The 11682-nt window shown below is 42.4% G+C and overlaps 1 protein-coding gene across 2 annotated transcripts; it reads right to left on the reverse strand.

Moving 5' to 3' along the window:
* On the reverse strand, positions 1–10808 carry LOC121585036 (condensin complex subunit 2). Of its 2 annotated transcripts, none has more exons than XM_041901370.2 (18): positions 10637–10808; positions 9887–10106; positions 9684–9774; positions 9401–9493; positions 8976–9093; positions 8609–8760; positions 7881–8070; positions 7434–7516; positions 6916–7112; positions 3791–3936; positions 3549–3655; positions 3083–3202; positions 2489–2596; positions 2026–2172; positions 1696–1806; positions 1317–1396; positions 949–1024; positions 1–422 (listed from the first exon to the last, which is right to left on the reverse strand). In XM_041901370.2, the coding sequence occupies exons 2-18, from the start codon at positions 10099–10101 to the stop codon at positions 363–365; spliced, it is 2094 nt and encodes a 697-aa protein (XP_041757304.1). In that variant the 5' UTR covers positions 10102–10106; positions 10637–10808; the 3' UTR covers positions 1–362. The 2 variants fall into 2 exon arrangements, with proteins under 2 accessions (XP_041757304.1, XP_041757305.1); XM_041901371.2 differs by having other exon boundaries at positions 1317–1393; positions 10637–10805.
* Between the last annotated feature and the right edge of the window lie 874 nt (positions 10809–11682).

The raw sequence follows: 11682 nt of genomic DNA on the forward strand, positions 1-11682 counted from the left end.
TAATGTAGAAAACAAATGTTTATTTGTTTTGGTATGTATGTACACATTACACCGTTGTGAGTGAAGCATTTAAATTATCTACACACAATAGATGTAGAGAAAAAAAGGACAGATTAAACGGAAAGTACAGGTAAATATGTTTAAAACACTTCAGGTAATAAAAAGACAGAGGAGTCATTTTTAAGGGCCACTTATTATACATTTGAGAAATAACATCTTTCACAGGCTAAAAATTTAAAATGTAAGGGTGCCTTTGCTTGACATGAATGGCACATAATTAATCATATACATAGAAAAAGTGATATTAAGCAGATTGAAGAGAAAAGGAAATAACTTTTTAAAGTCCCATTGTCTATCCCTTTTCATTGACCTTGCTTGATGATGATATCTGACATGTCGTCCACCTTGATGAGCTCCAAATTCTGTTGAAAGAAACAGACAATGAATGACAAAGAATGAGTGAGTGCTGCGGTTAACTCTTCCTTCACACTCAACCACCAAGTGAAAACAGTCTTGATACTGAAGACTATCTGAAATTAAATACTAATTTCAAGTTTATTTGGCTGCGTTTACACAGGCAGCCCAATTCTGATATTTTTTTCACTCATTGTTTTTTTGACCACTAATAGTTTTTTTGCCCAATCAGATCAGCTCTGAAAAAAATCTGATATGAAAATATCTGATGTGATTTTTCATAAGACCAATTAGTGAATTTGAGAATTGGGCTGCCTGTGTAAACACAGCCTATTTAGCACAGCCAAGATACATTAAAGTCCACTATGATTCCTTCCACAAACCCTCTCAACTAAGAAAACCTCCAAATATATTGTTTTGTTAATAATGTAGCTTTGTACAACTATATGTGATATGTCAACATAATAGCAATGTCTAGAACCAACTTATTTTAGGAATGCTATGATGCTGGCAGTCAGAGGAGTAGCTACTCACCTTCTCATTGGCCAAGTGCAGCAGGGCGACGAACGCCAGGGGCACGGACAGGTTCTGAGCCATGGTGGGGGGCAAGCTGAAGGGACAGGAGAGGAAGGAGAAGATATGGGGTTTATTCAATTATTTATCAGCACTTATGTCCTATCCACATCCGTTTGAGCAAATTAATGTTTGGACCATCCCCATCCAAAGTCCCTCAGTTGGCAGCAGTGTCTAAATAAATTATTCATGTCTATCTAGCTACCAGTTTAAGGAAAAAATAAGAAGCAAATCCACCACAATTTTTCTAATTGCTCTCCAATGGCAGCTGAGAAAGAACACTAGAGCCATTTGAGAATGGGCCCAGTACTGATATTAATGCTTGGTACCTTTGAAGCAGGGTCTGTGTGGTCTGGCTGAAGACTTTCTCCCCAAACACTACTGAAGTCTCCACATTCTTCACCTCCTGCTGAGAACACAACACTGTTAATCACAAGGAAGCAGTCCTGGGTTCAAATACTATTTGAAATAATTTAAAATACATAATCTGAGCTTGATTGAGCTTGCCCATTACAATGGTACCAATATAAAAGTGCAAACACTGTCCACCTGGTACTCCAGGCAGACTTAAGCAAACACTTAAAGTATTTGAACGATTTTAAATAGTATTTGAACCCAGGTCTGCAAGGAAGAGGCATGGAGGGAAGACAATAACATTTGCCGATCACAGAATCCAATCAATGAGACCTGGCGGGGAAAGAAACTGACCTTGGCTGGTTTTTCCAGACTGTCAGTCAGAAGATTCCACATGGTGTTCTTGAGCCTCTTCATGTCCATCTTCTTGGCTGTCTTGGCATAGTTGATCTCAATCTTGTTAACCTGAAATGAAAAGTAAAGCTAGGCTTAACAACATTTAAAAGGGATAATTCTGCCACATTAGAAAACGCGATATTGGTTTCCTTGCCATGTAAGCAGTCTATGGACAAGGCAAGACAGCAATACATGCTTTGGTCTTGTTTATCTGGCCACTGTCTCCAAATGCAAACTTTTCAAACAGACACTCGCTAAACATTGGCTTCCCCTTCCCTTCAGTCTTACCCTGTGTGGCTCTGGCACCAGGTCATCCTCCCCATAGGTGGACACGTCGTCATGGTCTTGTGAGGAGGCGGGGTTACCATCCACAGAAGGCTGGGTGTCATCTGTACCCCCAATGAACCCTTCACCATCATCATCACTTTCACCGCCCTTATATAGATTGATAGAGATGTAGAGAGAGATTAACCCATTATTTGAAGCAGCTACTAAACAATTGAGGGCCCAAAATGTGGCATTGATGGGGGATAAATAATGCCATGTTATAATGGCTACATCTGCATTGCTTGCTATTTGGGGTTTTAGGCTGGGTTTCTGTATAGCACTTTGTGTCATCTGCTGATGTAAAAAGGGCTTTATAAATCAATTTGATTGATTGATTGATTGATATTACAAGGTGAAAAAAGGTATGAGGGAAATGAAGTGTTGAATAAGACTGTGTGAGATTGACAGTATGGTGGTTTCAGACCTGCAGTCCGGGGCAGAAGTTGGCTGTGTCATTGGCATTGTTGTAGTCGTAGTCTCCGATGCCTTCCCCCAGCTCTCCAGACAACCTCTTCTGGCCCTCTTTACATAACTCACATAGAACACACAAGTTAACTGACATAGAACACATCACGTGTGTTAGTGGCATCACAACCCTCACTTCTAATTAGTCAATGTTTACCATCAAGGTTCTACATTAATTTGTCATTTTTCCTCTTGTTTTTGTATGTAAGAACAGTGAGAGAAAGAGAAAAAGATTGAGGTGGGTGGGGGGAGAGAAGGAATAGGACAGAGGGGTAATACATAGGGGAGAGAGAAAAAGTGAGAGAAGGAGTGCGAATCAAAGATGTTAGTAGTACAATGGATAACGTTGTAGCAGCGTATCAGTTCCAGTCAGCTACGGTGATGAAGGTCTGATTGTATCTGGTGGCGGCTGCACATTGTTTTAGCACACCACTGTCCCCCTGTATCGCCATGGAGATGCAGGACAGGGTCAACTGGTATGCGGCACATTTATTTCTATGGTGTTCATTCCATGCTGGTTGTTGGGATAAAGAGGGTGTAAGGGAGGCCTTACTGTGCTGGCGGGCTTAAGGCTGAGTTGGGACAGGGTCTCAGGGGGGAACTGGAAGTCTGCAGCCAGAGTGGTCTTCTTGTTGCTTGTGCTGAGGGCTGACTTGGTGTTAGTGGTAGCGGCCTGAGAGAACCCAAATAACATAGACAGAGGTGAGAGAACTGTCTGAGTCCATATATGAGTGGTGGGGAAACCCCTTCAGCTACTAAAACCACATTTCCTCTGCTGCAGTGACTAATATGAAACTGCACAACTGTCTCACACACAGGCTGGGATTGTTAAGACACTTGACCCCTGTATTAGCATCAAAACTAATTTACACAAGTGAATAATACAGTAATTGTCACAATGGCAATGGCTCAGAAAACTGGCACTTAGTGAGTGATGCTCTTGGGTACGGATCAAACAATCATCAAGACTAATTGAGACGGATTGCATCAGCGAACTAGAGGGGTAACCAAGGGCTTACTCTAGTGGCGCGGAAGTAGGTGTCAAAGTTGACATCGTCATTAAAGTCGATTTCAAAGGCCTTCTTTGGCTTTCTCTTGCGACCCTCCTTCTCAGGCATGTTGTCCTCTAAACACACAGAGAGAGCGAGACAGAAAGCGAGAAGGGAAGAATGAAGAAGATATATTTAGTGGACAATGCTGTTAAGGGAATATCCCAAACATACATAAACAACATGGCTCTCTGTGTACAACCACCACTCACTCTTGAGCAGAGGTTTGAAGCGCCAGTAGCCAGGGCCTGCCCAGGTAGCCATGGTCCTGGGGCTGAAGTAGGAGTAATCTCTGGGCTGGTCGGACAGCTGCAGACACATGGTGGCTACGTCCCCCTCTCCGATGGGAATCACATCCCTGTAAACAGTCATAACATCACATTTTATTGGAGATACAGAAATACAAAAATCTGTTTCCTTATTAAGTCTAGAGACTTGAAAAAAATAATGACCCATTTTTGTGCATAATAAAAAATTAACTTACTAACACGTCATCAACTTTGTAAGGCCAATTACTTTTGCTCTGATAAGTAACTAAATCCTAAAGCTTTAGGTCTGGACTGAATTTAAGTAGGTCATAGTCAGTAGTAGTGGAGCTGTTTCTGTCAAGAGTAAAATGGTTTCTCTTCATTCATCCTGACATCTAAACTGGATATTTAAAAGGGTAATATGCAGTTGCAACATCACTTTTTTTTTTTACGTATAAAATGAATGATATACAGTGCATTCAGAAAGTATTCAGACCCCTTGACTTTTTCCAGATTTTGTTACGTTACAGCCTTATTCTAAAATTGATTAAATAAATAAAAATCCTCCCAATCTACACACAATACCCCATAATGACAAAGTGAAAACAAGTGTTACATTTTTGCAAATTTATTAAAAATAAAAAACAGAAATCCCTTATTTACATAAGTATTCAGACCCTTTGCTATGAGACTCGAAATTGAGCTCAGATGCATCCTGTTTCCATTGATCATCCTTGAGATGTTTCTAAAACTTGATTGGAGTCCACCTGTGGTAAATTCAATTGATTGGACATGATTTGGAAAGGCACACCTGTCTATATAAGGTCCCACAGTTGATAGCGCATGTCAGAGCAAAAACCAAGCCATGAGGTGGAAAGAATTGTCCGTAGAGCTCCGAGACAGGATTGTGTCGAGGCACAGATCTGGGGAAGGGTACCAAAAAATGGCTGCAGCATTGAAGGTCCCCAAGAACACAGTGGCCTCCATCATTCTTAAATAGAAGAAGTTTGGAACCACCAAGACTCTTCCTAGAGCTGGCCGCCCGGCCAAAGTGAGCAATCGGGGGAGAAGGGCCTTGGTCAGGGAGGTGACCAAGAACCCGATGGTCACTCTGACAGATATCCAGAGTTCCTCTGTGGAGATGGGAGAACTCTGCAAAAACTCTGCAGCACTCCACCAATCAGGCCTTTATGGTAGAGTGGCCTGACGGAAGCCACTCCTCAGCAAAAGGCACATGACAGCCCGCTTGGAGTTTGCCAGAAAGCACCTAAAGGACTCTAAGACCATGAGAAACAAGATTCCCTGGTCTGATGAAACCAAGATTGACCTCTTTGGCCTGAATGCCAAGCGTCACATCTGGAGGAAACATGGCACCATCCCTACGGTGAAACATGGTGGTGGGAGCATCATGCTGTGGGGATGTTTTTCAGTGGCAGGGACTGGGAGACTAATCAGGATCGAGGCAAAGATGAACGGAGCAAAGTACAGAGAGATCCTTGATGAAAACCTGCTCCAGAACGCTCAGGACCTCAGACTGGGTGCGAAGGTACACCTTCCAACAGGACAACGACCCTAAGCACACAGCCAAGACAACGCAGGAGTGGCTTCGGGACAAGTCTCTGAATGTCCTTGAGTGGCCCAGTCAGAGCCCGGACTTGAACCTGATCTAACATCTCTGGAGAGACCTGAAAATTGCTGTGCTGCGACACTCCCCATCCAACCTGACAGAGCTTGAGAGGATCTGCAGAGAAGAATGGGAGAAACTCCCCAAATACAGGTGTGCCAAGCTTGTAGCGTCATACCCAAGAAGACTCGAGGCTGTAATCATTGCTAAAGGTGCTTCAACAAAGTACTGCGTAAAGGGTCTGAATACTTATGTAAATGTAATATTTCAGTTTTTTTTATTTGTAATAAATAAGCAACAATTTCTAAAAACCTGTTTTTGCTGTGTCATTATGGGGTATTGTGTGTAGATTGATGAGGGAAAAAAACAATTTAATCAATTTTAGAATAAGGCTGTAACGTAACAAAATGTGAAAAAGTCAAGGGGTCTGAATACTTTCCGAATGCACTGTGTAGGAAAACTTGCTCTTTCCATGACATAGACTGACTGACCAGGTGAAAGCTATGATCCCTTATTGATAACGCTCGTTAAATCAATGCAGTTGAAGAGGAGGAGACAGGCAAAAAATTTTTTTGACAATTGAGACATTGATTGTGTATGTGTGCCATTCAGATGGTGAATGAGAAAGGCAAAAGATTTAAGTGCCTTTGAACGGGGTAAGGTAGTAGGTGCCAGGCACACCGGTTTGTGTCACGAACTGCAAAGCTGCTGGGTTTTTCATGCTCAGCAGTTTCCAGTGTGTATCAACAATGGTCCACCACCCAAAGGACATCCAGCCAACTTCTCACAACTGTGGGAAGCATTGGAGTCAACATGGGTCAGCATCCCCGTGGAATGCTTTCGACACCTTGTAGAGTCCATGCCCCTACGAATTGAGGCTGTTCTGAGGGAATAAGAGAGTCCAACTCAATATTAGGAAGGTGTTCCTAATGTTTTGTACACTCAGTGTATACCTATTGATTCTTGAAGAATGTAACTTATAAATGCCTCATTAGCTTAGTTCAACTGTCATAGCCCATCAGAACACAAAATATACACTTGTTTTACTGCAATGTCTGTAAACGTAAACAAAATAGCCTCAAAACATGGTTAAAACTATAAAATGTTGGGTCAGTCCCTGCATCCATAGCTCTATGAATTTGAGAGTGGTTACATTTCTCCAGCACCATCCCTCAGCTTTTTGTTATCGTTTCAACTGCTGATAGCCGCTTTATTGGGTCTGGGTGTGTTACTGGCATAAACATTTTTTTTAACACTCAGGAGATCATGGTACACAAAAAACTCTAGACAGAACAAAGTCACTTCAAGGTACCTGACCCGTTTAAAAGTGGAATACCCTTTGGTGCCTCATGAAACATCCCTGGGGTCCTCTACAGGTATAAACAAGCAGAGTACCAACACAAAACCTCAGTATGTTACCCCTAGGTTGTTACCACCCTGTAACAAACACCCTCAATATCCTCACCTTCCTCTCCCGGGCCCTCCAGCCTCACAGCCATCCTTGTGTTCCTTGGAGCCGTCGCCACCATAGTCCCCCTGACCCTCCTCATAGTCTCCATCAAAATCATCCCCAAAGTCCTGACACTCCTCCTCGTCCACCTCCGCGTTCACGTCAAACACGTGATCCCCCTGCTTTAACTTCTCCAGCATCTGGTTCATGGTCTGTATATGACAACAGTTTATATAAAGACTATGGTTAAGATACTCTGAGGCTGTTTAGCTACTGTTTCAAACTGTACATCCAATCTGACCATCTGCATAATTTCCAAACAAAAATAAAGACTATATCAAATCAAATGCACCAATTTGTAAGTCGCTCTGGATAAGAACGTCTGCTAAATGATGTAAATGTTATTTGTCACATACACATGTTTAGCAGATGTTATTGCGGGTGGGCCCTGGTCAAAAGTAGTGCACCATATAGGGAAATGGGTGCCATTTCAGACACAGGCTGTGTATATTGCCAGTGTATGTTGCTCTGACCTGGTCAGGGTTCCAGCTGGTGAAAGAGAAGTCTGCCAGGGAGGGGCAGATGGAGCTCTTCTCCTGGGTCCGCTGGAGACCACCTGTCAATCACACAATCAACATCTTTACATGCTTGATACTATTATCGGAACAAGTAGGCCAACTGTCAATACCTTGGCTTACAGCATCACTCAATGATCAGTAGAACCAGACATATTATATGTCTCTGCAAAAATCTAGATATTACGCTAGCCCACTAAGGGGCAGTATACAACAAAAACAGCCCAGGGGCCGTATTTATCATGCGTCTCAGATTAGGAATGCTGATGTAGGATCAGACTTCCCTTATTCATATCATATTATTTTTATTTAAAAGACAAAACAGATCCTAAATCAGCACTTCTACTCTGAGGCGCTTGCTACATATGGCCCCAGATCGAAGTGTGATGACACGGTCATTGTTACCTGTGAAGGGTGTTGCAGGGACGCACTGCGGCGGATGCTGGGAGCAAGAGGGCCTGGAGTGCAGCAGGGTCATGTGGGAAGGGAAGAGGAGCTCACAGCGACTGTCCTCACTGAATAACACTGACAGGAAGACACCTGCCGTGCTGCTCTCGTCGAAGGATGACGCCATGCGCTGGAACATGGGGTCAACCTGGAGTTGGAGGGGTAGGACGATAACGAGGAGGGGGATAATATGTGTGAGCTTACCATGAATGAGCTTTGTAGCAACTTTCACAATCCAGGCTGGATCCATACTCTCAGGAAATGTGATAATAAGTCCTCACATTAAATCAAGGCATTCCTAATCAATTCCATCTTTATTCAGTGTCTGGCTATCAGTCTCAAAGATTTCCAGGTGAATCCACAATGATCACAAGTGTAGCCTGGGTTGCATCCCAAAAGGCAAAAAGGCACCCTATTCCCTATATAGTGCACTAATGATGACCAGATCCTTCCCTATATTGCAGGTGTAGCATTTCGCTACACCCCCAATAACATCTGCTAAATATGTGTATGTGACCAAAAAAATTTGATTTGATATAGGGAAGAGGGTGCCATTTGGGACGCAAGCACTATTTGGCTACCAGTCTCGAAGATTTCCAGCTGAATACACAACAAACACAACAAACACAGGCATAGCCTGGTCTTTTACCTCAGGCCAGTCCTGGAGCAGGAAAACCATCAATTACCTCACACTTCCTCTCAGACTCAGAGCTGTTGATGTTGCTCAGGTTCTGCTCCACAGTCTTCTTGGGATGCCTCTTCTTCTTCACCACTTGCTTAGCAGCCAGGTCACCTTCAGCCCCCTCCTCCATCTCTCCTTCATCCCCTGCTCCATGCTCTACACAAACACAAGGAGAGGAAAGGTTCAAACAGAGGCTGTTGATCTGTTATTGTTATTTATTAAATGACAGAGAAAGTCAGTGTCACACCCTATTCCCTAAATAATGTACTACCCTATGGACCCTGGTTAATCGGAAGTGCACTATAAGGGGAATAGTTTGTTATTTGGGAAACATAGACTGTGTATCGATGTTATAGTTAAGAGGCTTTCACCTTCCCCAGGCTTGGTCTCAGCACCCAATCCTCCCAGGACTCTGTAGGCATCAGCATGGACAGCATCCACTCTGACCGCATAAATCTTGGTGCTGGCGTCCAGGGTACCTGCTGCCACCTTGGCAGGGACAGACAGAAACAGTATGAGATGGTCACTCTCTCATACAGCCAACAGACGCTAGGCCAGTAAAGTGAAATGAATAGTCTATCATCAACTCCATTATTTTAGAGTAGGCCTATAAAAACAATGTATATCTTAAGTGGTTGGGCTATAAGCTTATTTCTTCTCTGCATTAGCAGATTATACTTTCATCTCCTTAATAGTAGTAGCGGAAATCTGAAGAGAGTCTTGTGTAATGAGGAAATTCAAAGAGACATATAAACAGAAACTACAATAAAGGAATAATTTAGGTCTAAAGCCGTACCTTGAAATTTGTGAGCTCAGAATCCTTCTGTTTGAGGATGTCAGCCATGTAGTCAATCAGGTGGAGACCAAAGGCATTCTTGGTGGTAATTTTCTACAAAAACAGAACAAGGCTTTGTAAATCTGAGATGCCAGTTTCCAATAACTTGCATGGTTGGAGATATTATGCCATAATAAATTAAGATGAGGGAGAGCAACACATCAACATTTCCTTGGGATGGATTCTGCCCCTCTTAGAAGTGGCTGTTAACGATAGTAAATATGTGCATGCACATTCTGCTTACATTTTCAGTGGAGAGTTTGATGCAGGTGGAGTAATGCTCTGAGATCTGTGCATTTGACAGCTTAGGCACAGCTGCAGGGGTCCCCGTGGTGCTGAATACAAACAAGGATTGTCTCTTATACAAAGGTCTAAAAAATCTATAGGACACCTGTCAATATGTAGTATAGGAGATTACTAGCAAAGAGAGGGCTTGGGGTGTCCTACCTATGAGAGGCAGATTCATTAAATGAGGAGTCAGCGGCGGCTTGCAGGTCAATGACCCGGGATCTGCGCCTCTGACGACGCTCCATCTCATCATCGTTGCCTGGGAAAGATGCGAGGAGCGATGTGTTGCTGGCAGCAGGAGAGGCGCCCTTGTGCTTCAGGGACGGTGAGGCCCACTGACGCACCCGGGAGATGGGTGTGGAGGATGCGCTCATCGTGACTGTCCGGGGGAGAAACGGACACAGTGATGCACATTCAGTTCTTTATTCCTCTCTGCTTCCTAAAGTTGCATTTAGACAAGTTATACTGTAGCTAGCTACCATTACCATTATATGTTAAATGTAACAGTTGGATATAGGAGCCTAGCTAACGTTACCAAGGCAAAGAAGACTTGATTTGACAATATTAAAGCAGTCATAACATCTTGTTGTTGGCAAGTAACCTTAAGCTAGTTAGCAGGGATGCACAAGCAAAATCCAGCCTAGCTAGCTAACGTTAGCTAGATACAGCAAGGTATCGTTTGTGATTGTTGTTACTGTAAGCAGTGATACCAACGTCAACTAGCCAACGATTTAGCTTAAAAACATGACACGCTGGATTAGCTTGCTAAATTGCTATATAGTTACAGTATCTGACATCAGTGAGATAACTAGCTAGCTAACTTCCTATCCTACAGAACATGTTTTAGCTAACGCTAGCTACGAATGCTGGATGAAAACAAAAAAGCTGTAGATCGATTTCATACGTTACCTCGATTATATCCAACGCTTCTGGAACAGTGACTTAATCTTTCTTTATATAAAATATTAAGCTGCCTAAATGAACACGAAGCGTGTTTTACTTTGTACTGATACTCTTTTCTTCCTGATCACATTTGAATTTTGCGCCGAACGGTTTACGTAACGACAGTATGCGTCACCAAGTTGAATCAAGAACTTAAACACTCGACTCCGCCCATACCCACATTTTGGGCAGAGAGGCTTACAAACGTTTGCATTTTGGTCATTTAGCAGATGCTCTTATCTACTGCGACTTACAGTCCGTGCATTCAACATTCAAAAGCTAGGTAAAATAACCACATATCATAGTTATTGCAAGTAAAACTTTCTTCAATAAATATTCTCTGTCTGTGGTCAACTGTCATCAGGCTTGAGAAACCGAATGACCACCTCTCTGGAACTAAAACTTGAAACAACTTAAATAATAGAAGAAAAAAAAAGAAATGTTATCAAACAGAAACTAAATATAAAATAGTAAATCAGGTCTGAAAACTAACTGAAACTGAATAAAAAAAAAAAAAAAAACTAGTATTAAAAACTATAATAACATTGGTAGCCACAGCAGCCATTATGGAAGGCACGTCGCGCTGAACAACAAAGGAGCTGATTGGCTGACACTGCCATTCCCAAATGGCTGCTGTGGCTTCTGATACCTAGCATGACGACAAAAAGGGCAAACTCAATAGCGTGTGATTGCTACACCCGCTATAACATCTGCTAAACACGTGTATGTGACAAAGAAAATTTGATTTGATTTGATATACATATCCTTTAAAAAATATATATTTATCTTTATTACTTTCCAACCCCACCACCCCTTCCTTAATTGGAGTAAAGTAGTGATCAACAATGCTTAGGCCTCTACTTCCAGCTTATACATACTATATACATTTTATGGACACAGTCAATTTTACAATAATTATATTTTGTTTGTTTTTACTCATGAACTTCCTCAACCTCTCCGATCATTTTCATGATGTCCATCCGGTTTGCTTCTATATGCCATATCTTTCTAAC

The sequence above is a fragment of the Coregonus clupeaformis genome, chromosome 16 (assembly GCF_020615455.1).
Source record: "Coregonus clupeaformis isolate EN_2021a chromosome 16, ASM2061545v1, whole genome shotgun sequence".
Taxonomy (NCBI): domain Eukaryota; kingdom Metazoa; phylum Chordata; class Actinopteri; order Salmoniformes; family Salmonidae; genus Coregonus; species Coregonus clupeaformis.

Excerpts from the sequence above, each read along its gene's own strand:
- LOC121585036 (XM_041901370.2), bottom strand. The coding sequence starts at position 10,101 with ATGAGCGCATCCTCCACACCCATCTCCCGGGTGCGTCAGTGGGCCTCA. Across the intron at positions 7,517-7,880 it reads CCCTGCAACACCCTTCACAG|GTGGTCTCCAGCGGACCCAG; the intron begins GTAACAATGACC and ends TGTGATTGACAG. Across the intron at positions 1,025-1,316 it reads ACACAGACCCTGCTTCAAAG|CTTGCCCCCCACCATGGCTC; the intron begins GTACCAAGCATT and ends CTGTCCCTTCAG.